The sequence below is a fragment of the Carcharhinus amblyrhynchos genome, chromosome 13 (genome assembly GCF_965287045.1).
Source record: "Carcharhinus amblyrhynchos chromosome 13, sCarAmb.v2.hapA, whole genome shotgun sequence".
In the NCBI taxonomy this organism is placed as follows: domain Eukaryota; kingdom Metazoa; phylum Chordata; class Chondrichthyes; order Carcharhiniformes; family Carcharhinidae; genus Carcharhinus; species Carcharhinus amblyrhynchos.
This window is the reverse complement of record NC_137336.1, coordinates 10,079,226-10,107,071: the sequence shown is the minus strand read 5'-3', so window position 1 is coordinate 10,107,071 and position 27,846 is coordinate 10,079,226. Positions and strand designations below refer to the sequence as shown.

Sequence of the window (27,846 nt, the reverse complement as noted above, 5' to 3'; positions counted from 1 at the left end):
CCTCCGCAATGGGACAGGCGCTGCTGCTCCTCTGCTGCTTCCTCACCGCCGCTTGTGCTCAGGATGTGCCGGCCCCGGGGCTCGGTTACCAGCGGCGGCAGCAGCAGCAGCAGCAGGAGAGGGACCGGCTCCGGTCACTGGCCCAGGACCCCCCATCCCCAACCCCAGCCGGAACCCGGGAGCCCGCGGGGAGGAGACGCCGAGAGCAGGAGCCCAGACTCCGGGAGCTTTGGGGGAACGGCGGCCCCGCTCGTTGCCGCCTCCGGCGCACAGGTAACGGTCCGAGCGGTCCTGAGGCCAACACAGGAGAGGGGAGGGGGTCTGGAGGGGGCTGCATTCATTCTGGATTCAACTGAGGAATAAAAATCCCTTTAATAATGAGGAACGTTCATAACGATCAACCCCCCCCCATCCCATCCCACTTAATCCCCCAAATCCTCACCCTCCTACCTATTCCCCTCACCCCCCACTATCCCCCTCATTCTCATCATCCTCTCTCCTCATCCAAAGACCCAGTTTAATGCTGGCATCAGGGTTTGAATCCCAGCAGGGCAGATAGTGGAATGTGAATTCAATTAAAATCTGGAATCAAATGAGGAATATTGTCACTTGTTGTAAAAAAAAATCTATCTGGATCACTATTCAGGGAAAGGAATTCAGAAAAGGGCATGTGCCACCTTTACCTGGTCTGGCTTACATGTGACAAGTTGACCCTTAATTGTCCTCCTGGATGGGCAATAAATGTTGGCCCAACTAGCAAAGCCTGTATGTCATGAATAAATTTTTGAAAAAAAATTGGGGTGGTAGAATTGGTAGAGTAATGCCAAGCTGGCTGTGTAAATGGTTCACAATTGTGGGTTACACGCCCTAGGTATATTGTGCACAAAGTGAGTCTGGTGTTTCCTCCTGGTGGTTTCACGTTGACACCCCCCCCAAATAACTGGAAATGCCCCCATGTTGTCCTCAGCATGTGCCTATTTACAGCAGTTGGGTCTAGTGGCTTTGCACATAAGGGGCATCATACTTGGTACATCTGAGGCAACTTGTGCATCTCAGATGGATGAATTTCATTGCTGACTGGGGAGGTACATGTCCTGTCTGTTATGTGAACCCTCTGCCCAGCTTTTGTTCATTATGCTTTCACTGGGATGTGGGACTTCACTGAATCATGCAGCACAGAAGGAGACCACTTGGCCCATCATGCCTGTACTGGCTCTTTGTGTGAATTATTTTGTATATGAGAGTAAGTACAGTTACTGTTGAGGCAGGAATATCCAGCAGAAAATGGTGTACATCAAGACTCTATGTGCACAATCAGTAACCTTACTGTTGGTATTTTTGAAGGAGGGACATGGAGAGATTCCTACTAATTGATGTTATGAAACATGTTTTACTAAATTGAACTGAAAGTATGCAGCTGACTCCATATCCGACGATGCATGGCCTAAGGTTATTTCCAGCAACCAAATTATAAACTGCATGGTCAAATGCACCAAGCACTGACTTCTGGTTACTGTCAGCTGATATGTTAGTGCATATTTCTGCTATGGTACAGTGGTTAGCACTGCTGCTTCACAGCGCCAGGGATCCGAGTTCAATTCCCGGCTTGGGTCACTGTCTGTGCGGAGTCTGCACGTTCTCCCCGTGTCTGCATGGGTTTCCTCCCATACTCCAAAGATGTGTGGCTTAGGTGCATTGGCCATGCTCAATTGCCCCTTGGTGTCCTGGGATGCGTAGGTTAGAGGGGTTGGCAGGGTAAATATGTGGGGTTTCGGGGAAAGGGCCTGGGCAGGATTGTTGTAGGTGCAGACACGATGGGCTGAATGGTCTCCTCCTGCACTGTAGGGATTCCATGATTGGAATTAAGGGAAGCGACTTTGGCTCGGGAATAAACAGAAACATTAAAATTCGCTCCTGTGCGGAACTTGCTTTCTCACAGCTAATTGAGTTTAACAAGCTAGAACATCTGGAAGCTATTTTAAAATGATTGTGTGAGGAAAAGAGCTCCCGTGTCTGGCACTAGTTCAGCACAAATCCAGTTTGTGTCTGTGCCTTTGCCTTGCAGAGTAAGAAATCTGATCGACCACAAATCTGTGCTCGTCCAAGGTTTCAGAGAAGGGTGCAGGGGAGATTTGCCAGGAATGTGGAACTTAAATTACTCGGAGATACTGGAGAAGCTGAGGCTGCATTTTCTTGGAGTGGGGGTGATGAAGGGAAAGCTTAATAGTAGCATTCAAAATCAGGCAGGGTTTTGATAGGATATTTAGGGAGAAACTGTTTCCAGTGACAGGAGAATCGATAACTCAGAGGGGACAGATTTAGACCAAATAATCAGAGGCAGCACAGAAGAAACATTTTTCTATCCAGTGAGTTGTTGTGTTTGGAATACTCACTTGGAAAGATAGTGGAAGATGATTCAACAGAGACTTTCGGAAGGAAAACTGGATAAATCCTTGAAGGGGAGAGATTTGCTGGGATCTGTTCCAAGTGTGGGGATGGGGCTAGTTAGATAACTTTTTTTAAAGAGAACTGGAACAGACATGATGGGCAGAATGGCCTCCCCCCGTTCTGTATGATTCCTGATCCACACCAGTTGGGAATATTCCACTAGAAAGATTTCCTGATCCACACCAGGTAGGAATATTCCACTGGAAAGATTTAATCTATGTAGACTTGGGATCTAAATGTGAAGGTCCAGAAATCTGGTTTGGCTCTATATTTAGATCCTTAACTCCTTATCCTGAAGGTAAGTGACGTCTCTGACACTGACGTACTTGAGGATTTCCTGCTCTTTTTTTTTTGCAGGCTGCAAATGCCAAGAAAAATGTCAACTTGCTGGCCTTTTGTATACACTGTTTTTAAAATAACCAATCCACCATTGGTAGACTTGCCTTCAGTTGCCTTGGATTTATCTCTGGAATTCCATTCGTAAGCCTCACCAACTTATTGTTTTCTCCCGCTCCTTCACGATGCTCCATTATCTCCTTGTGTGTTTTGGTGAGTGTGGCAGTCACTAATCACCTTTGAGAAGGTGGCAATGTGCTGCTATCACTTGTGCCGCAACAGTCCCTATGGTGTCGGTACCCTCACCGTGCTATTAGGGAGGGAGTTCCAGGATTTTGACCCGGCCACAGTGAAGGAACTGTGATACGTTTCCAAGACAGCACTGTCTGTGCCTTGGGGAGGAACTTTGCAGTTGTTGTTGTTGTTACCCAAGAAACAGGGTGGGAGTAGACCACAAGGCTTATCAACATGATCATGGTTGATCTTGGGCTTAAACTCCCCTTTCCCACCCACTACCCTTGTCCATTGATTCCCTGAAAGACCAACAGTTTGCCTATCCCAGTCTAAAATGAAGTTTTCATAACTCTTGGGGATAAAGAATTCCAAAACTTTTCAAATGAACTAATTTCTTCATCTCCGTCCTAAATGGTTGGCCTTTATCCTGTGCTTGGGTGTTTTGGAAACGGAATTACTCTATCCCAGTGGAGTTCTTCCTCACGTCCAGCCAATGTATATCCCTCAAAGCATTGCAAAACATGGATTATCTGGTCGGTGTTGCTAACTAGGCTTCAGAGTCTCCTGTGTCTGGCTACAGTGCTTTGGGGTCTTGCTGTGTGAAAACTGCCCCATTTCATACAAGTGACTTCTCTTCATAAGATACTTTGGTTGTAAGGAACTTGGGAACATCCTGAGGAGGTGCGTGTAAGATGCTCTAGAAATTTACTTTTCATATAAATAAAATAATCGCCTTTGCTGCCACCAGTACCGTTCACCTGATGCGGAGAGGGGAGGGTCGGGATGGCGACCTTCTCGTGAACCTGCTCCTGGGCCTGGCGAAACGTGCCATTTACAGGTCCAGGCAGCGGGTGATCGAGGGGGCCATCCATCCTGACTCTGTCCCTCTACCACAGCTATGTTCATGGCCAGGTGTCCCTGGAGAGGGAGCATGTGGTGTCCGCGGGCGCAGTTGATGCCTTCTGTGCCCGTTGGGCACCGCAGGGGCTGGGGTGCATTATTGACCCTAATAATCACATTTTAATTTGACATTTTTTAAGTATCCTTTGTACTTTATTTTTGTTCAGGCTGTTCCCCTTCCTTTTGAGGAGCTGCCCCTTTTACTTTGTCCTAATTGAATTTGAGTTTGTTTATTTGGTTTGACCTTAAGAGGCCACCAGTACTGCTGCAGTCGCTGTGGTGCAGGTACATCTACCATGCTGTTAGGGAGGGAGTTGAGTTTGCATGCTCCTTCTCCCCCCTTCCCCAATCTATGTGGGTTTTCTCCAGATTCCTCCCACAGTCCAAAGATGTGCAAGTTAGGTGAATTGGCTATGCTAAATTGCCCCTTAGTGTCAGGCGGACTAGCTAGTGTAAATGAATAGAGTTTGGGTGGGATTGTCGTTGGTGCAGACTTGATGGGCTGAATGGCCACCTCCTGCTCTGTAGGGATTCTATGATTTGATAAAGATCTTGGGGAGGTGGTGATGTGATGGTAATGTCACTGGGCTAGCAATTCAGGGGCACGGCCTAATGCTCCTCGAAATCCCAACACGGCAAACTGGTTAAATTTAAACTCAGTAAATCTGGACTTGAAAGCTAGACCATGAAACCATTGTCTATTTGATGTAAAAACCCATCTGGTTCACTAATGTCCTTTAGGGAAGGAAATTTACCATCCTTCCCGGGTCAGGCCTACATGTGACAGCAATGTGGTTGACTCTTAACTATCCTCTGAAATGGCTCAATAAACCACTCAGTTCAAGGGAAATTAGGGATGGGTATAGAATGCTGACCTTGCCAGTGACATCCACACCCCTTGAAAGGAGAAAATAAAAGTTTCTCAGACAGGGAAGATTTGCACGGAGGGTTTGAAATCATGAACTGTCTTACTGGACGAATTAAGGGGTAAACTATGTTTAATCATAGACAAGTTGGTAACCAGAGGACACGGTGAAGGGAATTGGCAGAAAAAGGATGGTTGGGATGATGAGGAAATGTCTTATTCCACAGAGTTGTAACAATGTGGAATACAGCAGCTGAAAGGATGGTGGAAGGGTGATTGCATAATGACTTTCAAAAGGAAATTGGGTCAGGTCTAGGGAGAAATTAGCAGGACAATGGGAAGAGAGTGGGGGCTGTGGCAATAATTGTCTAATGATGGATTGAATGTCACCCTTCTGTACATGATGGGAGTTGAACTAAAATAGGAGGTATTAGAAAAGGCAGGATAAGGAGCATTTGAACCTGTCCCCAACGGTACTGTACCCCTGTATCACACAGTGACAGACCCGTTCCCACCAGTACTGTACCCCAGTGTTGTCCAGTGACAGACCCGTCCCCACCAGTACTGTACCCCAGTGTTGTACAGTGACAGACCCGTCCCCACCAGTACTCTACCCCAGTGATGTCCAGTGACAGACCCGTCCCCACCAGTACTGTACCCCAGTGATGTCCAGTGACAGACCCGTCCCCACCAGTACTGTACCCCAGTGATGTCCAGTGACAGACCCGTCCCCACCAGTACTCTACCCCAGTGTTGTCCAGTGACAGACCCGTCCCCACCAGTGCTGTACCCCAGTGTTGTCCAGTGACAGACCCGTCCCCACCAGTGCTGTACCCCAGTGTTGTCCAGTGACAGACCCGTCCCCACCAGTGCTGTACCCCAGTGTTGTCCAGTGACAGACCCGTCCCCACCAGTGCTGTACCCCAGTGTTGTCCAGTGACAGACCCGTCCCCACCAGTGCTGTACCCCAGTGTTGTCCAGTGACAGACCCGTCCCCACCAGTACTGTACCCCAGTGTTGTCCAGTGACAGACCCGTCCCCACCAGTACTGTACCCCAGTGTTGTCCAGTGACAGACCCATAACACGAGGAAAAGGTGCACTGCTGTTCTTGATGAGAATTAATACCTGTTATATTAAATAACACCTGTTGTATTAAATAATATTGTTTATATGAAGCCAGTGCAAACCTGGAAGAGAATGACTTCCCTTCCTTGCCTCCAAATCCTTCCATGTCCTTCGCCCTCTATAGTTAACATCTTCCAGTCCGTCAGATCTCTCTGTGCCTCCAGTTCTAATTTCATGATTGTTCCATTGCTTCACCATTGGTTGCATCCAGCTGCCTGGGTCTGAACTTCTGGAATTTCTCTCCATCTCTCCCCTCCTCTGAGACACTTCTTAAAACCTACAGCCTTGACTCACCCTCACCTCTTTATGGTTTGGTCTCAGTTTTTTGTTAACTCGAATCACACTTTGTTTAATCTTCCAGCTCCGGATTATGTTGTAGGTGATGACGTCACACCGTTGGTTGCTGCTGGTCCCCATGTTATCCTGGTACCTGAAGGGGTTGCGGTGAACGCTACCATTGCTGTGGTTGAGGGGCCTAATTCTGACCCAGAGGCTGGAATCCGGTTCGAGTGCAAGCTTGAGGGCGAGGGGCACTTTCAGCTTCGAAGAAGCTACCAGAGAAGTTACTTGATTGTGACCAGTGCCAGCCTTGATCGGGAGAAGAGGGCAGAGTACAGTCTAACGCTGGTAACCGTGGTCAAAGGGATTCCGGTCTTTAAGGAGAATGTCCAATTCATGGTAAAGATCACCGATATAAATGATAATGCCCCAGTCTTTGGTAAAAGTGCCTACCGGGTGTCCATAGCGGAGAACGATCCTCCAAACACCACTCTGCTGATGGTGACAGCCTCCGATAGTGACCTTGGTGCCAACGGCCAAGTCACCTACTCTATTCTGGACATCCCAGTGGCGGGGACCCCAGCCTCGTCATTACTTGGCATCCATCCCAACTTGGGTATTATTTACACCCGGGTATCGTTTGATTATGAGCGACTGAGAACGGTGGACTTTGTGGTTGAGGCCAGAGATGGTGGCCGTCCTTCAACCAGGACCACGGTGCCCGTGAGGCTGGATATTCGAGACGTGAACGATAATCGCCCTGTCTTCGTGTCCCCGGCGTCACCAAGAATCGCGGTGTCCCTTGGCGCAGAGTTGGCCGTTGCTGCCGGGGAATGTGCGCCCGGGAAGACTGGTTTGCTTGTGCCCAGTGTGTCCCCGTCACATCCACGTCCACGGATCTACGCGGTGACCACGGTGAAAGCGGAGGACGCTGATGCCGGCGCGAACGGTGAGCTCCTCTACGAGCTGGTGGGCGGTAGCCAATGGGGGCTCTTCGACATCAACGGCAGCACTGGGGAGGTCCAGGCCACGGTTTGCAACCTCAGTGAGCTGTTGGCTAAAGATTGGGCCATCTCGGTGCGTGTGAGGGACCGCGGGAACCCACCCCTCTCCTCCGTTGCCAACTTCACGCTGGCCTTCCCCTCTGCCTCGGAGCCCACTCGCGCAAGTGAGAGGCTGAGCACCTCGGTTGTCACGGTGATCTCTTTGGGAGTGCTGCTCCTTGCCCTGCTGCCCATCCTGATTGTACTCCGGCTCCGATGCAAAGCCGAGAAGCGGGATGCCCACGCGTACAACTGCCGCCAAGCGGAGACCACCTACCAGCTGCACCCAAAGAGGCCCCTGAAGCAGATCCAGAAGACCGACATCACCCTGCTCCACCCGGGGGGCCGCAGTAGGCAAGGACCAAAGGCCGGAGAGCTCTCCGTCCCTCCGCTCCACCCTGCCACTCCTCCTGAGGGACCCCAGCACGTTCAGGAGAAGTGCCCAGAAGTGGGTAAACCCTATCCCACTCTCCGGAGGGACCGAGACTCCCAACACCATCAGTTGCTGAGGGAGCTGGTTAGGTTGTCCATGGCTGGCTTCTCAGACTGCACCCTGGAGCTGACGTCCGTCTCACCACATGTCCAGGTAAGAAGGGCTCCTCCCAAACCAAGCTGGGGAAGCTGCTGGCTGTGTGGGACCCGCAGATCTCTGGAGAAACATTGACTATTAACCCAGAGGTCCAGGCTAATGCTCTGGGGACACGGGTTCAAATCCTGGTGGAACAATCTGGAATATGAAGCTAGTCTCCAATGGTGCCCATAACAATCATCATCAATTGTTGTAAAAACCCATCTGGGAATTAAGGGTTATGGGGAGAAAGCAGGAAAGTGGAACTGATCCACTTCAGATCAGCCATGATCTTATTGAATGGCGGGGCAGGCTCGAAGGGCTAGATGGCCGACTCCTGCTCCTATTTCTTTCTTATGTTCACTGATGTCCTTTAGGGAAGGAATTCTGCCATCCTTACCTGGTCTGGCCTACTTGTGACTCCAGATCCATAGCAATGTGGGTTCACTTAACTGCCTTCTGAAATGGCCCAGTGATTCATGAAGTCATGAATTACATTGGCCTTTATAAATCTGAGTATAAAAGTTGGAGTGTTATGGTAAGGTTGTATAAGGCATTGGTGAGGCTGAATTTAGAGTATTGTGTACAGTTTTGGTCACCTAGTTACAGGAAGGATGTAAATAAGGTTGAAAGAGTGCAGAGAAGGTTCACAGGGATGTTGCCGGGACTTGAGAAGCTGAGTTACAGAGAGGGATTAAATAGGTTAGGACTTTATTCCCTGGAGCGTAGAAGAATGAGGGGAGATTTGATAGAGATGTATAAGATTTTGATGGGTATAGATAGAGTGAATGCAAGAAGGCTTTTTCCACTGAGGTTAGAGGAGAAAAAAACCAGAGGGCATGAGTTAAGGGTGAAAGGAGAAAAGTTTAAAGGGAATATTAGGGGGGGATTCTTCACGCAGAGAGTGGTGGGAGTGTGGAATGAGCTGCCGGATAAAGTGGTAAATGCGGGGTCACTTTTAACATTTAAGAAAAACTTGGACGGGTTCATGGAGGAGAGGGGTGTGGGGCGATATGGTCCAAGTGCAGGTCAGTGGGACTTGGCAAAAAATGGTTTGGTACAGACAAGAAGGGCCAAAAGGCCTATTTCTGAGCTGTAATTTTCTATGGTTCTAGATAGCGAAGGGTAACAAAAGCTGGCCTTGCCACTGACACCCACATCTCATGAAAGAATAAAGAAAATATTTTTTCAGCATTTGTGAATCTAATGGATCCGTACTCCTGATACTGTGCTTCTCACCAGGCAACAGGTTTTGAAATTTGAGAACAATGTCTCTGTCTCTCTCTGGGTGGGCACATTGCAGGTTTCACCAAGGTATTGATGCTGTTTATTACTCTGTCGTTATGGTGGTGTAGTGGCATTGTCACTGGACTAATAATCTAGAGACCCAGGGTAATGTTCCGAGGACCACCACTTTGAATTTGAATCCCACCACTTTTGAATTTGAATTCAATAAAAAATTCAAATTAAAAGTCTGCTGCTAACAAAACCAACATCGATTGTCAGAAAAACCCATCTGGCTCACTAATGTCCTTTAGGGAATGAAATAAGGCATTTTTACCTGGCCTACATGTGACCCCAGAGCCACAGCAATGTGGTTGACTCTTAAAAACAAGACACTATTTAAGGGGCAATTAGGTTTGTGCAACAAATGTTGGTCTTGTCAGCAACATGCAAGAATTAGGAAAAAAATGAATGAGTCAAACGGACCTAACCTTCTGGAATGATGAGATTGCATGGTCCCTGTGTAGTGTCTCTGGCTGCCATTCTTGCCAGTGAGTTGTATGTTTTCAGTTCCTTCGTAATCAGTGGGCATCCTGGGCTTGTGGAGGAGCAAAGGAATTTGCAGACCCGTGTAGATCGCTTGTCTTAAACTAGTTCCAATCGCCGTGGGTGCAGGAGATCTGAAATGAAACAAAGTGGTGACAATATTCAGCAGGTCTGGCAGTATCTGTAGAGAGAGAAAAACAAGAGTTAACTCTTCAAATTGCCTGTTCTAACGAATGGTATTTGACCAAAAATGTTAACTTTCATGGGATGTGTGCTGGCTAGGCCAACATTTATTGAACAAAGAAGAGTACAGCACAGGAACAGGCCCTTTGGCCCACCAAGCCTGTGCCGATCACGTTGTTCTGTCTTGACCAACCTCCTGTATCCCTCTATTCCCTGCCTGTTCATGTGCCTAACCGGATAAGTCTTAAATGTCACTGACATGCCTGCCTCAACCACCTCCACTTGGCAGTGCATTCCAGGCCCCCACCACCCTCAGTTTAAAAAAAACTTCCCCCGCACATCTCTACTGAACCTTTTCCCCCATTACCTTGAACTTGTAATTGTCATTTCTGCCCTTGGAAAAAAGCTTCTAACTGTTCACCTTACCTAAGTGGTGGTGAACTATTTTCTAGAACCGCTGCAGTCCATGTGGCGTAGGTAGACCCACAGTGCAGGTAGAGAGGGAATTCCAGGCTTTTGACCCAGTGAATGAATGGTGGTTATAGATTTGTATGTCAGGACGTTGAATGGATTGGAGGGGTACTTCTAGGTGATGGTGTTGCCGTGTGTTTGCTGCCTTTGTCCTCTGGGTTTGGAAGGAGTTGTCAAAGGAGCCTTGGGGAGTTCCTGCACTGCATCTTGTAGATGGTTCACACGGCTGCCACTGTGTGTCGGTGGTGGAGGGAGTGAACATTGAAGGCGGTGGGTAGGGTGCTGATCAAGTGGACTGCATTGTCTTGGATGGTGCTGAGTTTCTTGAGTGTTGCCGGAGCCACATCCATCCAGGAAAAAGCTGGTGCCTTGTAGATGGTGGACAGGCTTTGAGGAATCAGAAGGTGAGTTACTCACTGTGGGTTTCCTAGCCTTTGACTGTTCTTCTAGCCACAATAGTTATATGGTGCTCTCGTTCAGTTTCTGGTCAGTGTTGTTGATAGTTGGGGATTCGGTGATGGGAATACCTTTGAATATCAAAGAGAGACCATCTTTTGTTCCATAAATGCTGAGCTCATCATATTCCAGCATTTCCCTGTTTTACCAGAAGCTGACGCACTGATACAGAATGGGATACAAAGAGGAAGGAAATGATGCTTAACGTGTAGACAGCCTTGGCAAGGCCCTAAAAATATGAAATCCTTCATACGTTTCTGGGTATCACACCTCAGGAAGCCTATACTAACCTTGGAGTGCAGAAAGGATTAGGGGGGAAGGTCGGGGTGGGGGAATTCTTACAGAACGCTGAAATGCCCGGATAGAGTGGATGTGGGGAAGATGTTTCCATTAGTCGGAGAGACTAGGATCCATGAGCACAGCCTCTGAGCAAAGGAACAGCCCTTTAGAACTGAGATGAGGAGGAACTTCTTCAGCCAGAGGGTGGTGAATCTGTTGAACTCATTGCCACAGGAGGCTGTGGAAGCCAGCTAATTGAGTGTCTTTAAGACAGAGATAGATAGATTCTTGATTAGTAAGGGGATCAAATATTACAGGGAAAAGGTGGTTGAGAAACATCTCAGCCATGATTGAATAGTGGAGCAGACCCAATGGGCTGAATGGCCTAATTCTGCTCCTATATCTTGTGGTCGAAAGCATTCACCAGAATTATATGGGCTAAAAGGGTTAGACTATAGACCAGGTTATGCAGTAGATTAGACTTGTATTCCCTTGAGTACGGAAAACGAAGAGGTGATCTAATTGAAATGCTAAATATTAAAGAGATTCCGTAAAGAGACATTATTTCCTTTGGGAGAAGCCAGAACAAGGGATGCAGATGGTAGTCTAACTCTGAATTTGGGTTAATTTGGACTTTTCAGGGTTGAGATGGGTAGATTTTTGTTGGTCAGGTGTCATGAGGGACGTGGAACTAAGGTGGGTAAATTAGAGTTAAGGTAAAAAAAAAATCAATCCTGATCTAATTAATTTAGAATCTAAAGGGCCTACGGTTCCTACATGCTGGTGTGTCACCGATCATTTGGAGTCAGGTTGCTGTGGCAACTTGCATTATTTATATGCAAATTATAACCTAGAGCTATGGAAGGCGATGGTAGAAGCTCTGATGTTATTCCTATTACGTGGCTGACTAGGAGTTTCTCTCGCTCTTGCTGCCTGTCATTGGTGTGTGTTGGCAGGATTGATGACCAAAATTTTTGGCTGTGTTATGAGCATATCTTCCTTGGCTATCTTGTCCAGGGGTGGGATTTGAACCCCAAGAACTCCCTATTCCTGTGTGGTGGATGGAAGACACTACAGTTGCTCTTTGACCATTTGCCACTGATGTCCAGATCGGAAAAATCTCAGCTTGTTGACTGCTGTAGCTGTTCAGCTCAGTGTGATTTATCAACTTGTTGCTGGCAAAAAGCTAACAATTGGTCCGGGATCCATCCCTACGTGAATATAAAGTGGGACAACACTCACTGCATTGTTCTTCCAGCTGTGCTTGTCTATTCCAGATGTGTACAAGGTTCTGCCAAGGGTTATGGAGGCTAATTGAGCTTCCTGCAGCTCCTGGTTTGGATGTTTCCAGTGACAACATCGCACTGGCCCTCCCTTGAGTAGAGGTCGATGAAGATAAACTATTTCCTGAGGTGGAGGCAGTCCAGAGCAAGGGATAGGACCTTTAGAACCAGAACATTTACACAAAGCGTAATAAGACTCTGGAACTCCCTCTCTCCCAGTCTGGGAAACCTGGCCTATAATTTAATCCTTTTAACCCTGGTTTCGTTCTGATTTCCAAGGCCAATGTGTCCTCCCTGAGGTGTGGTGTCCAGAACTGAATGCACTATTCGAGATGGGGCTGACCAGAGCACTCTACAATTTTAACACATCCACCTTTTGTATTCCAGCCCCTTTTGAGATAAAAGTCAAAGTACCAATAGCACTTTTAATTACTTTTCCCCTTTGTCCACTAGTGTTTAATGCTCCTTAGACATAGGATATAAAAATCACTGTGATCTAGTGGGTAGTTTTTAACACAAGTGAGTGATTCTGCTTAACGTAAAGGAGAGATCAGTGCCTTCATTGAACTGGCAAGTGAGCGCATTAATGATTCAGGTCGAGCGTGTTTCTGAACAGGGAAATCTCATCACACCCACCAGATAGAGACCTAATTAGACAGATTCCACCCCCCACCACCCTGACCCTGCTCCAAGCCTCCGGCCAGAGGAGGGGAATCTCCCCAGATGACCATATGTAGCGATAAGCAAGTCACAAAGGTTTTCTTAGGTTTTGATATTTTGAGTGAGAATAAGAGTTTTTTAAAAAACTCCTAGGCATTGCCAACGGCTGTTTCTGGGTCGATAGAGGGAGACGGGGCAGGTCGTGCATTTTTGATCCGTGTTTTTCTCATACAACATGTTATGTAATTTTCACAATTCCTCTGCCTCCTTCTTTCAGTAAGAAGTCTCGCAACACCAGATTAAAATCCAACAGGTTTATTTGGAATCACGAGCTTACACAGCACTGCACCTTCCTCAGGTGAACAGTGAAGGAGCAGTGTTCCGAAAGCTTGTGATTCCAAATCAACCTGGTGTTCGGACTTCTACCTGTGCCCACCCCAGTCTAACACCGGTATCTCCACATCATACTTCTTTCAATCCAAACCTGTGAAGGTGTTTAGAATGAATATATTTGGATGGGTACTCTGTCAGTTGATGCACCCAAAGGGTGAGAGGGAAGGAGAGAAAGTTCATGCACTTTAACTTAAAAATGAAAATCCAGCCTGAACAATCCAGTGCTGAGGGGGTGCTGCACTGTCAGAGGGACTGTCTTGCAGCTCAGACATTGAATAGAGGCCCCAACAGACTCAAAACGTGGGCTTAGAAGATCCCACAGCACTATTCAGAGAGCAGGGGTGTTAATTATTTAAATAGAGAGAGATTGCAAAATCCTGAGAATCCCTACAGTGCAGAAGGAGGCCATTCGGCCCATTTACTCTGCACCAACTCTTTGACAGAGCACCCTTCCTAGGCCTTATCCTTGTAACCCCACATATATACCCTGCTAAGCTCCCTAAACTTCACATTTTGGGACGCTACGGGCAATTTAACATGGCCAATCCACCTAACCTGCACATCCTTGGAGTTTGGGAGGAAACCGGAGCACCCGGAGGAAACCCACGCAGACACGGGGAGAACGTGTATACGCCACACAGCGACCCAAGGCTGGAATTGAACCTGGGTCCCTGGCGCTTTGAGGCAGCAGTGCTAATCGCGGTGCCACTGTATAGAGGGATCTGGGTGTCCTGGTAGATGAATCAGGAAAGATTAGTTTGCAGGTATAGCAAGTGATCAGGAGTGCAAATGGAATGTTGTCATTTATTGCAAGGGAAACCAAATATTAAAGAAGGGATGTTTACAGTTGAACAAGAGACGATATCTAGAATATTGTGTACAGTTTTGGTTTCCTTATTTAAGGAAGGATATAAATGAGATGGAGGCAGGTTCACTGTATATTTTTTAGACTGAGGTAAATAGATTCTTGATTAACAAGGGAGTCGGGGGTTAAATGGAGTTGACGCCAGATTCAGATCGAACATGATCTAACAAAAGTACAGCACGGGAACAGACCCTTCGGCCCTCCGAGCCTGTGCCGATCATGATGTCCTAACTAAAAAAAACCATTCTGCCCTTACTTGGTCCAAACCCCTCTATTTCCTCCTTATTCATGTACACACCTAGATGTCTCTTAGACCACAAGACCTAGGAGCAGAATTAGGCCATGCAGCCCATCGAGACTGCTCTGCCATTCAATCATAGCTGATATTTTTCTCATCCCCATTCTCCTGCCCATTCCCCGTAACCCCTGATCCCCTTATTAATCAAGAACCTATCTACCTCTGTCTTAAAGACACTCAATGACCTGGCCTCCACAGCCTTCTGTGGCAAAGAGTTTCACAGATTCACCACTCACTGGCTAAAGAAATTTCTCCTCATCTCTGTCTCAAAGAATCATCCCTTTAGCCTGAGGTTGTGCCCTCTGGTTCTAGTTTTTCCTACCAGTGGAAACTTCCTCTCCGCGTCCACTCTATCCAGGCCTCACAGTATCCTGTAAGTTTCAATAAGATCCTGCCGCCTTAAATTCTGCCAACGTGCCTGTTTCCGCCACCATCTCTGGCAGCAAATTCCATCATTCTCTGCGTGAAAAACTTGTCCCGCACATCTCCCTTTAAACGTTCTCCCTCTCACCTTGAACCTGTGCTCTCTCGTAATTGACACTTCCATCCTTGGAAAAAGTCTCTGACTACCCACCCTGTCTACGCCTTGCATAATTTTGTCGACCTCTATTAGGTCTCCACTCAGTCTTTCCAGTGAAAACAATCCTAGTTTATTCAACCTCTCCTCATAGCCAACGTCCTTGAGATGAGGCAACATCCTAGTGTACCTTCATTGCACTCTATCCAAAGTTTCCACGTCCTTCTGATAATGTGATGACCAGAGCTGCATGCAACACTCCAAATGTGACCTAACCAAGGTCTTATATAATTACAACATGATTTCCCAACTCCTATACTCAGTGTCCCAGCTGAAGAAGGCAAGCATGCCATGCCACCACTTCTAGGGAGCTGTGGATCCCTCTGTATGTTAATGTTCCTAAGGGTTCTGCCATTTATGGTTTAATTCATACCTAAGTTTGATCCTCCAAAATGCATCACCTCATATTTATCTGGATTAAACTCCATCTATTATTTCTGTCTCCAACCTACCTATATCCTGTTGTATCCTCTGATAATCCTGGCACTATTAGCAACTCCATCAATCTTCATGTCATCTGCAAACTTACTAATCATATTACCTACATTTTCCTCCAGATCATTTATATATACTACACACAATAGAGATCCCAGCACTGACCCCTAAATGCCAAGCAAGCATTTATTGCCCAACCCTAATTGCCCTTGAGAAGGTAGTGATGAGCTGCTGCCTTAAACCATGAAAGACTAAGGAAGAGAATTGCCTTCATTGTGGGGATTTCTTTTGTGGGTCATGGGTGTCGCTGGCTGGCCAGCATTTATTGCCCATCGCTTGAGAAGGTGGTGATGAGCTGCTGTGCCATGAACCATTGCAGTCCATGTGCTGTGGGTTGACCCACGATGGTGTAAGGGAGGGAATTCCAGGACTGCAAAAGAATGGCCATATATTTCCAAGTCAGGATGGTGAGTGGTTTGGAGGGGAGCTTGGAGATATTGATGTTCCTGTGTATCTGCTACCCTGATCCTTGGAGATGGAAGTGGTCATGGTTTTGGGAGATGCTACTCAAGAATCTTTGGTGAATTGCTGCAGTGCATCTTGTAGATAGTACCATAGAATAGCACCATGATGTGACGTTTTGACCAGAATTAATCTGTAATTGTATCTTTAGTATTCACAATTTATACATCCCTTCCTGAACTAAAAACCTGATCTCCTGGTTGCTTGATTTCCCCTGTTTTGATTTCCTGTTTTTTTTTCCCCCCTCCATCTCACCTTTATCTGAGTGACTATTTTGTTCCAGTTAAAAGCCGTTTTAACTGGCGGGAGGAGGTATCTTAGAGCTGAACCTGTTGTAGCCATCCCCAAATGGATGAGACAAATTCAAACTCAACTTGCGTTTCAAAAAAAAAATTAATTCTCACTAATGTTGGTAAGGCCTGTATTTACTGCCTGTCTCTAGTTGCCCTGAGAAGGTGGTAGCGGTGGGTCACCTTTTCCAGAATCATATAGTGCAGAAGACTTCTAACATTTAAGAAAATCTTGGGCGGGTACACGGATGAGAGGGCTGTGGAGGGATATGGTCCAAGTGCAGGTCAGTGGGACTAGGCAAAAAATGGTTCGGCACAGACAGGAAGGGCCAAAAGGCCTGTTCCTGAGCTGTAATTATCTATGGATCTGTGGTTCTTAGAGATCCTTTGGCCCATTGAGCCTGCGCTGACACGCAAGAAATACCTTACCTTTTACCTAATCCCATTTACCGGCACTTGGCCCATAGCTCTGAATGCGATGACACGCCAATTGTTCATCCAGGTACTTTTTAAAGGATGTGAGGCAAACATTGTCCTAGGCAGTGTATTCCAGACCGTCACCACCCTCTGAGTAAAAAGCTTTTCCTCATGTTCCCCACCACTGGCAGCAGTTTTAGTGAAAACTCTCTTGCTGGGCCTCTTCAGAGGTTGGTTAAGGGTCAGCCATGTTGGTGTGAGACTGGACTCTCATATGGGTTCAGACTGGGTAAGCAGCATTAGTGAACCAGTCGGGTTTTTTAGCAATAATCCAGCGGATTCCTGATCACTTTCACTGAAGATGACCTTTCTATTTTCCAAAATTTTAATCCTCAAACAAACAGGATTTAAATTTGTCCTTTTGTCCAGTAGTCACGGTGACTCACAGCACTAGAGACCCAGGTTCAATTCCTGGATTGGATCATCTGTGTGTGTGTGTGTGTGTGTGTGTGTGTGTGTGTATGTGCGCGGAGTCTGCACATTCTCCCTGTGTCTGCGTGGGATTCTTCCGGGTGCTCCGGTTTCCTCCCGCAGTCCAAGGTTAGGTTGATTGGGGCAATTTAGTATGGCTGTTGTGTCGGGGGATTAGTGGGGTAAATTACTGTTAGTCGGGGGATTAATAAGGTAAATACATTGGGTTCCAGGGATAGGGCCTGGGGGTGGTGGGATTGTTGTTGGTGCAGGTTCGATGGGCTGAATGGTCTCCTGCACTGTAGGGATTCTAGCAACACCGTACAGGGGTAGGATTCCTGCTCACTAAGCTCTAGTTCTGAGTGTGATCTTAAAAGGTAGAATCAGGCGAGGGTATTTCACCCCCCGCAAAGGAGTGAACGGGCCATGGGGAGGGGAGGGGAGGGGTGGGTGGGGAGGCAGAGAGAGATGGAATGATACTAATGGGGAGTGTCCTTTCCTGTTTTACAGCAAATCTCCCAGCTGCTCTCCTTGCTGCATCAAGGACAATTCCAAGCCAAGCCAAATTTTCGAGGAAATAAGTATTTAAGGACCTACAGGTATGTTCTCCTCGGAACGCAGCAACCCGAGAGGAGTTTTGATGGAAGTGCTTCGAGGCTTTTAGCTACAGTAAATAAAAACAAAGCTTGAACAGTCAATAATTTAAAGTGATTGTCGAGAGGACCAGAGGTGACATGAGCACATTCCTTTTTAATGCAGCAAGCAGTTAGAATACCAAATGTGCTCCTTGGCCAGTTGGTGGTTATCGATTCAGAAGTTGCCTTCACGGAAGAGCTGGAGAAAAAAGTTGAGGATCGGAAGGTTACAAGGATCTGGGGAAAGAGAGAGTGGGAATAACTGGATTGCTCTCTGGAAGAGCAGAATCCATGGAATCCCTACAGTGCAGAAGGAGGCCATTTGGCCCACCTAAGGGGCAATTTACCATGGCCAATCCATCACATCTTTAGACTGTGGGCGGGAACCCAAGCAGACACGAGGAGAATGTGCAAACTCCACAGTGATCCAAGCTGGGAATCGAGCCCCGTTACCTGGCGCTGTGAGGCAGCAGTGCTAACCACTGTGTCCGTGCTGCCCATTCGATGGACCGAATGGCCTCCATCTGTGCTGTATTCTTTTGTGATTCTATGAATGGCTGTGTGGAACTGGAAGCTTCCTTTACAGTCAGAATTAAAGGCACTTGCAAGCAGTGGTTAGCACTGTTGCCTCACAGCGCCAGGGATCCAGGTTCGATTCCTGGCTTGGGCCACTGTCTGTGTGGAGCCTGCAAGTTTTCATCTGTCTGCATGGGTTTCCTCCCACAGTCCGAACAAGGTGCTGGTTAGGCGCATTGTCCGTGCTAAATTCTCCCTCGGTGTATCCAAACAGTCGCCGGAGTGTGGCGACTAGGGGACTTTCACAGTAACTTCATTGCAGTGTTACTGTAAGTCGACTTGTGACAATAATAAATAAACTTTAAACTTTAAACATTGGTCAGGAGATGTGGGTTCCCATCTCCAAGTGTAACACTGAGGGAATGCTGCTTTGCTTTCGGGTGAGACATTAGACTGAGGCACGACTCCACCCCCCCGTCTCAGAAGTTTGATCCCAAAGCCCACGCTTTGAACACAATTAGGGGAGAGTTCCTCCCAGTGTTCTGGCTCTATAATTATCACTCAAACACATTCCGTCATTATCACCTTGGTGTTTGTGGGATCTTGCTATGCACACATCGTTTGCCGTGTTTCCTCTATTACAACAGTGACTGCACTTCAGGAAGTACATCATTGATTGCGGACCATTTTGAGGTGTCCTGAAGTTGCATTTTTTTAAAAAAAAATTGCATTTACAGGCTATGGTGCACCACTGTGGAGGCGAGTATTTATTGTCCATCCCTAATTGCCCCTTGAGAAGGTGGTGATGAGCTGCCGCCTTGAAGCTTTGCAGTCCACGTGGTGTGGGTACACCCACAGTGCTGTTCGGGAGGGAGTTTCAGGATTCCCCTGCTCTTAAACTCTGTGCCTCGGCTAATTTAAAAACAAGGTTACCGTATGCCTTTTTAACCACTTTATCCACTTGTCCTGCTACCCTAAGGGATCTGTGTACACGCACACCCAGGTTCCTCTGATCTCGGGGTTTCCCAGGGTTCTGCCGTTCATCACGTATTCCCTTGTCTTGTTTGTCCTGCCCAAATGCATCACCTCACACTTATCCAGATTGAATTCCGTTTGCCACTGATAAGCCCCTCTGGCCAGCCTGTCTATATCCTCCTGTAATCTGAGGCTATCTTCCTCACTATTTACCAGCTTACCAATTTTCATATCGTTTATTTTTCTCCCCCATTGTCACAGAGCTGCGATGCAGGAGAGTGACCGGACCAGTCTGAAGGACAGTGGGCAGGGAGAGAGTGAGGAGGGAGATAGCGACTGCGACACTGGCAGAAACTCGCCCATTGAGCAGCTGCTCGAAGAGGGACTGAACGACTTGCTGTCCCAGGGTGGCTGGACAACACCAACAGGTGAGAGGAGTCTTTGCATTTGCATGTCCGACTCTGACTGTCTCTCCCTGACATTGTGTCTGTTTGTCTCTCTTCTCTCTGAAGGTGTGTGTGTGTGTGTCTGTCTGTCTCTCTGTCAGTGCGTCTGTCTGTCTCTCTCTGGTGCATCTATGCGTGTGTGTGTCTCTCTCTCTCTCTCCCTGAGGATGCGTCTGTCTGTCTGTCTGTCTCTCTCTGTCAGTGCATCTGCCTGTCTGACTCTCTCTGGTGTGTCTGTGTGTCTGTCTCTCTCTCTTTCTCTTTGTTGCATCTGTCTGTCTCTCTTCTCTCTGTCGGTGTGTCTTTCTCCCCCTTTCTTGTCGGTGCAGCTGTGTTTTCTCACTCTCTCTCTGTCTCTCTCTCTCTCTCTATCATGAGTAATAGTCTGGGATGTGGATGATAAAGTCAGGGATATTTGATTTGGCAAAACCTAGCAGAACAACAACAGTAGTCTAGTACAAGCTGAGAATGGGCTGATTCAGGTAGTGAGTGAGCACCACCTCGCTGAGGGATTGGTCAGTTAGTTGTAGCTCTGAATGAGGGATAACTGTAACGTCAGTAAGGCCAGTGAACAATACAGCAACCAGTCTCTGAAAAACAGTTCGATTTCCCTCTGACGTTCCATTAAATGTGTTTTGAGGTGTGTGTTGGCTGTTATTTTCTGTTTCATTCCATTGGTTTTATTTTTAAGGTTTAGATTGAGTTTTTATTTTATATTCCAACAGTACAAACATTTTCAGGATCCTTTATTCTTGACCCACCAGCATTGTAAACAGTGCATTCGGATCCCTCGAGTGTGCACGTGCTGTTAGAATTCGATCGATTTTACCACCTTGTTGGAACTCGGGAAATTTCCTTCAGCATTCCTTATTTTTTGTTACTTTGTGTTTGCTGATTCAGTGGTTGGGGAAACTAGGACCAGGAGACAAAGCCTAGAAATTGGAGCCAGACCATTCTGGAGTGAAACTAGGAAGGTTGGGTGTCACAGCGGTTAGCACTGCTGCTTCACAGCACCAGGGACCCAGGTTCGATTCCAGCTTCGGGTCACTGTCTGTGTAGAGTTTGCATGTTCTCCCAGTCTCTGCATGGGTTTCCTCCAGCTGCTTCGGTTTCCTCCCGCACTCCAAAGACGTATGGAGTGGCCATGCTAATTTGCCCCTTAATGTCAGGGGGACTAGCTAGGGTAAGTGCATGGGGTTATGGGGATAGGGCCTAGGTGGGATTGTGGCCAGTGTAGACTCAATGGGCTCCTTTGCACTATAGGATTCTATCTCACTGAGCAGTGATGGAACAAGCTCAAAGGGCTGAAGAGTCTCCTCTTATCCTTGTGCAAAATAGAGGGCTCTTGCTGTCTCAAGTAATTAGTAAGCTGTGATGCAAACGGTACATTTGGATTTTAAATATCTCAGACGTGCAAACCCCCAGTTCCCCTCTCCTACACCAGTGGCTGCATCTTGTTGCAATCTCTCACTGCTACACTTTAATATCGAACACATTCACCCTCCCTTCCATTCTGACAAAAGGGCTCGAAACGTCTGTCTCTCTCCTTACAGATGTTGCCAAACTTGCTGAGTTTTCCTAGCGCCCTCTCTCCTTGTTTCCGATTCCAGCATCCGCAGTATTTTGCTGATCTGAGCGTACGCTTGCATGATCTGATTAAAGACGTCCCGAGTGTCCATTTGGCACAGGAAAGCCACTCACGCCACCAGAGGACTCGCTGGTTGTCTTGAATGGGTCGCCAGCTAATGTGTTAAGCTGCCTTGAGTGGCGTCTAGAGATGGATGAGGGACCGGTCGGCCTCTATGTTCCTGAAATCGCACTGCTTCGGGCGAGCAGATGCCGAGATGTCCCCAGAGCAGTTGGGAGGCGGTTGAATTTTGATGATGCTTTGACAGCTGTCATGGAAACAGAATGAGGCCATTCGGCTCCTTGATACTGTTCCACGTTTCGACAAGACCACGACTGATCCGTGTACTGATTCCATCCACACTCCTTCGTTCTGTCATCTTTTGTCTAACAAACCTCTATCAAACTCAGTTTTGAAATTTTCCATTGATTATTGGCTCGAAGAGTTTTTTTTTTGGTGGAGTGAGTAGTAGATTCAGTAGTGAGGGGGATCTGGCATCACCCCTCGAGGGCTTGGCCCTCATTTTTAAATTATGCCAACCCCACCGGTTCTGGAATCTTCTCCCACAAGTGGAAAATTGTTTTCTCTCTATGTACCAAATCAATTTCTCTCTTCAGCTTAAACTTCTGAATTAGAGCAACCCTTCATTTTCTGTACTCAAGGGAAGACCAGCCTATTTATGGCACAGTGGTTAGCACTGCTGCCTCACAGCGCCGGGAACCTGGGTTCGATTCCTGACTTGGGTGACTGTGTGGAGTTTGCATGTTCTCCCTCTGTCTGCATAGGTTTCCTCCCACAGTCCAAAGATGTGTGGGTCAGGTGTTCTGGCCATGCTGTATTGCTCCTTAGTAACCCGGGATGCGGAAGTTAGAGGGATTAGCGGGGTAAATATATCTGGTTATGGGGATGAGGCCTGGGTGGGATTGTTATCAGTGCAGGCTGATGGGCCAAATGGCCTCCTTCCGCACTGTAAGGTTTCTATGAATCTATGCAGGAGAGATGGTAGTATTATGGTAATGTCACCGGCCTGGTAATAGAACATAAGAACATAACATAAGAAATAGAACATAATCCGGAGATACAGGCTAATGCTCCAGACACATGAGTTCAAATCCCACCACTGTAGATGAAAAGAACTCAGTTAATAAAAATCTGGAATTTAAAACTCCAGTCTGCATAACTAATAAGAACATAAGAAATTGGAGCAGGAGTAGGCCACCTAGCCCTTCGAGCCTGCCCCGCCATTCAATAAGATCATGGCTGATCTGAAGTGGATCAGTTCCACTTTCCCGCTTTCTCCCCATAACCCTTAATTCCCTTGTCTATCAGAAACCTATCTACCCGTGACTTAAATATATTCAGCGAGGTAGCCTCCACCACTTCAACGGGCAGAGAATTCCAGAGATTCACCACCCTTTGAGTGAAGAAGTTCCTCCTCAACTCTGATCTAAACTGTCCTCCCCCCTCCCCGCACCCCCCCCCCCCCCCCCCCTTATCTTGAGGCTGTGTCCTCTAGTCCTGCTATCCTTTCTAAGCAGGAAGAATCTCTCTACCTCTACCCTATCCATCCCCTGCATTATCTTATACGTCTCTATAAGATCCCCCCTCATCCTTCTAAACTCGGAGTACAGACCCAGTCTATTTAGTCTCTCTTCATAGGCTCAACCCCCTCATCTCCGGTATCAGCCTAGTGAACCACCTCTATACACTCTCCAAGGCCAATATATCCTTCCGCAAGTGCGGTGACCAAAACTGCACACAGTACTCCAGCTGTGGCCTCACCAGTGCCCTGTACAGTTACAGCAAGACCTCCCTGCTTTTATATTCTATCCCCCTCGCTATAAAGGCCGGCATCCCATTCACCTTCCTGACCACCTGCTGCACCTGCAGACTGGGTTTTTGCGACTCGTGCACAAGGACCCCCAGGTCCCTCTGCACCGTAGCATGCTAACTGTGACTGTTACCTATCATTGACTGTCATAACAACTTATTTGGTTCCCTAATGTCCCTTTAAAGAAGGGAATCTTACCTGGTTGGGCTTGTGAGAGACTGCAATGTGGTTGACTCTTAGCTGCCCTCTGAAATGACTGAATTACTCTCAACAGCTCAAGGACAGTTAGGGATGGGTTACAAATGCTGGCCTTGCCAGTGGCGCCCACACCCCATGAAAGAATGATGGGGAAATAAAGCCTGAACGCATACATTTAGTCTGCAGAGCTTCACTGAATTTAGTTGCAAAAGTCACAAGGCTGGATTTGAACTCAGTACCTCATGACTGATTCAAAGCCAGAGCCACAAGTTCATTGTTTACAATCAGATAAAAGCAAAATACTGCGGATGCTGGACTCTGAAACAAAAACAGAAAATGCTGGAAAAGCTCAGCAGGTCTGACAGTGCTTGTAGAGAGAGAATAGAGCCAGTGTTTTGAGTTTGGATAACCTTGACCCTTCGCCAGAGCTCAATTAGCCCTGACTAAATAATCAATATCTCCCAAATGGGAAATTGGACAGAAAATGTGTAGAAAATAGGGGGAAATATCAGTGATGTGGCAGCAGTTGTTTCTCTGAGGGACATTGCTTCAGACTCTGTAGAGGGAGCTTTAACCCTGTATCTAACCCTGTGCTGTACCCTGTTTTGGGAGTATTTGATGGGGGACAGTGTAGAGGGAGCTTTACTCTGTATCTAACCCCGTGCTGTACCTGTCCTGGGAGTGTTTGATGGGGCACAGTGTAGAGAGAGCTTTACTCTGTATCTAACCCCATGCTGTACCTGTCCTGGGAGTGTTTGATGGGGGACAGTGTAGAGGGAGCTTTACTCTGGATCTGACCTTGTTCTGGATCTGTCTTGGGGGAGTTTGATGGAAAGTGTAGAGGGAGCTTTACTCTGTATCTAACCCCGTGCTGTACCTGTCCTGGGAGTGTTTGATGGGGGACAGTGTAGAGGGAGCTTTACTCTGGATCTAACCTTGTTCTGTATCTGTCTTGGGAGAGTTTGATGGGGACAGTGTAGAGGGAGCTTTACTTTGGTCAGCTAACTCCAGAGGGTTAGATACCATGTGCAGCATTTCATTCTGCAGATCTTTCACCTTGATGAGTATAGTTAGATTTATATCATGTAGTTGGAACAGGATTGTGACTGTTTTGTTTTCTGTTGCTGTCTCAATGCTAGGATTGAGGGCCAGCACAGGTGAGGAGCTGAGCCTGGAGGATCTCTGTTGGATGCTGCCATCACCATTGCCATCTGATTATAAGGAGAATGTCTTCAAGCCCGAGGTGGTCGAGAATTCTCCGCCCAGCTGCGCCAGTGAGAAGAACACCTTCTCCACCTTTGGCAAGGATTCGCTGGAGTTTTATCCCAGGATGGAGGAGCCGGCTGTCAAAGGGTCCCTTCTGACGGAGATGAGTGCCCTTTTCCAGCTCCTGCTGTCACAGAAAGCCGAGGCCTACGCAGAGTCGAGCCCTGAGCTGCTTCTAAAACTCTCGGGCCGGAGAAGTGTCTCCAGCGATGGGGAAGGGGACGTGAGCGGGGGCAGGTTTCCTGGGTGCAGTGTTCCCAGCAATAGAGGCAGACATCTCCCTGTGGTGCAGGAGACCACAGAACAGCGAGAGGAGACAGAGCTGGACTTCCATCAACTGGTTTAATGGTGAGTGAGTGATTGTTAAGTATTCAAAATTGCTGGTGATGCCGTTATTCCTCGCTTCCCCTGCCATTAACTGATTGATACCAAGAACTGCTTTTTAGTTTAAGGTATGTGGGTGTCACATGCAAGGCTAACGTTTATCGGCCATCTCTTGTTGCCCGTTAAATAGATTCTGATCACCTTTGAACAGCTGGTGTAATTCTTCATTCTAGAAGGTGCGTAAAAGGAGAACATTCCCCTGCCTACATCAATGGGGACGAAGTAGGGAGGGCCGAGAGCTTCAAGTTTTTAGGTGTCCAGATCACCAACCACCTCTCCTAGTCCCCCATGCCGACACTATAGCCCACCAACACTTCTACAGTCTCAGGAGACCAAGGAAATTTGGCATGTCAACTGCGACTCACCAGCTTTTACAGACGCACCACAGAAAGCATTCTTTCTGGTTGTATCACAGCTTGGTATGGGCTCCTGCTCTGACTGAGACTGCAAGGAACTACAAAAGGTCTTGAATGAACCCAATCCATCCCGCAAACCAGCGTCCCATCCATCGACTCTGTCTACACTTCCCACTGTCTCGGCAAAGCAGCCACATAATTAAGGACCCCACGCACTCCGGACGTTCTCTCTTCCACCTTTTTGTTGAGGTGTGGGGAAGTTTCTTCACCCAGAGGGTGGTGAATGTGTGGAATTCACTACCACCGAATGTAGTTGAGGCCAAAACATTGTGTGATTTCAAGAAGAAATTAGAGATAGCTCTTGGGGCTAAAGGGATATGGGAGAAAGGGAAGGGGGGGCGAAATCAGGATATTGAATTCGATGACCAAAATGAATGGTGGAGCAGGCTCGAAGGACTGAGTGGACTACTCCTGCTTCTATTTCTATGTTCCAAATTCCCTTACCCACTGATAGGAAGATGATGTGTGATCTGTCCCTTTTACAATGGGTAACAGAATTACCCCTCTATGTACAATGGATACAACATGACTCTTCAAATCATCTGTACAGTACAGACTGAGGCTGTTTGGCCCATCTTACTGCCCCAACTTTTCACTGGAGCTATCTAATTGGACCCACTACCTCTCTTCTCCCCGGCCCCCACCCTTTATTCTTTCTCATAGCCTTTTCCTTTCGATAAATGATGAGTGGGTCGGTTTGTTTGCACCGAGTGACTTGTTATTGGCATCCATGCCAGGTGTTTCCTCTGGTTCATTCAGGGTGTGGCTGTGTTAGTACCGTTCTCATGGACAAACTGAGTGACACACACACGCACAGCCTCCCGGGAGTTTCCAAAGTGATTCTTTTCCACATAAATGATCCAATGTACCTTCAGGCTTGTTGAAAACATTTTCAAACGTGGCGAGTTGCCAGAGACTGTTGTGTCAACTCTCATCTGTTTTGTAATTTCTCCTGTCTTGTCTGATAGCATTTATGCTCACGTTCCACGATCTAGGCCGACATTCCCGGTGCAGTGAAAGTGCTGCACTGTTGGAAGTGCTGTAATTCCCATGAGTTCAGTCGGGTCTGTCCTGTCCCCTGTGGGCTATGAGGAGAAGTTGGAGAAACTTGGTTTGATCTCACTGGAACAGTGGAGGTTGAGGAGTGACCTGATAGAAGTCTACAAGATTATGAGAGGCATGGACAGAGTAGATAGTCAGAAGCTTTTTCCCCAGGGTGGAAGAGCCAATTATTGGGGCCATAGGTTCAAGGTGTGAAGGGCAAGGTTTAAAAGAGATGTACTAGGCAGGTTTTTACACTAAGTAGTGGGTGCCTGGATCTTGTTGCCGAGGGAGGTAGTGGAAGCAGATACGGTAGTGACTTTTAGCAGGTGTCTTGACAAATACATGAATAGGATGGGAATAGAGGGATAGGGTCCTCGGAAGGGTAGGGGGTTTTAGTTCAGTTGGGCAGCACGCTTGGTGCAGGCTTGGAGGGCTGAAGGGCCAGTCCCAGTGCTGTAGTTTTCTTTGTTCTTTATGCATGTAAAGGGGAAACTGGGCAACTACGCGGGGAAGAAAAGATGGATATGTTGATGAGAATGATATGAAGAAGGGTGGGAGGCTCCCTGGTGGAGGGGTGTGTGTATTTGGGGGTGGGTATGTGTGTCAGGAAGGTGCCTGCACTGAAAATCCCAAGTACTGCTGCTTTCTCGCAGAAATCCCTACAATGCAGAAGGTGGCCATTCAGCCCATCGAGTCTGCACCGACCACAATCCCTCCCAGGCCCTATCCCCGTAGGCCCATGTATTTACCTTGCTGGTCCCCCTGACACTGAGGAGCAATTTACCATGGCCAGTCCACCCAACCATTACATCTTTGGACTGTGGGAGGAAACTGGAGCACCTGGAGGAAACCCACGCAGAGACAGAGAACATCTGTCTGTGTGGAGTTTGCAGAGCGACCCAAGCTGGGAATCGAACGGAGGTCCCTGGCGCTGTGAGGCAGCAGTGCTAACCACTATGCTGCCCCATGTTGGAGTTCCAGTTGTGCATTAAACATGGAAGAGAGTTCATGAGCCTGGCACCTTGGTCTGTATAGTATTGACACATTTACTTTCTGTTGTAGATCTCATGCCGATTCTTGTGAAGAGCTGGACGAATCTGGAGGAGGTTGGTCTTTCATCAAAAGTCGCGTTGGTTCCTGAGGGGAAATTGGGTGCAAAGTTGAAGAAACCAATGGTTCTAGGAGTTCATGACCTTGCTGCTTGGAATACCTGGTCTAGATGGACGCTCTCTGATTTAGCACTGAGGCTCCGACACCCTCCCTGTTGTTGGAGGGGGGGGAGGGGGGGGCAGGTGCGGTCACTGAATGGGTGTTGAAGCGATGAATCAAAACAGCAGAA

General features: G+C 47.5%; 1 protein-coding gene across 1 annotated transcript; it reads left to right on the top strand.

The window, feature by feature from the left end:
• On the top strand, nt 1-27,846 carry LOC145351445 (protocadherin-18-like). The gene is made up of 6 exons (XM_080201037.1): nt 1-273; nt 6,271-7,817; nt 17,680-17,768; nt 19,557-19,723; nt 24,537-25,011; nt 27,570-27,846. Exons 1-5 carry the CDS (start codon nt 9-11, stop codon nt 25,007-25,009), a joined length of 2,541 nt encoding a protein of 846 aa, XP_080057163.1. The 5' UTR covers nt 1-8; the 3' UTR covers nt 25,010-25,011; nt 27,570-27,846.

What these genes read in the sequence shown, in the direction of transcription:
- LOC145351445 (XM_080201037.1), top strand. Translation starts at nt 9, where the DNA reads ATGGGACAGGCGCTGCTGCTCCTCTGCTGCTTCCTCACCGCCGCTTGT. An exon ending in TTGCCGCCTCCGGCGCACAG is followed by an intron (nt 274 to 6,270) that starts GTAACGGTCCGA and finishes TTAATCTTCCAG; the next exon opens with CTCCGGATTATGTTGTAGGT. An exon ending in TGGCTGGACAACACCAACAG is followed by an intron (nt 19,724 to 24,536) that starts GTGAGAGGAGTC and finishes TCTCAATGCTAG; the next exon opens with GATTGAGGGCCAGCACAGGT.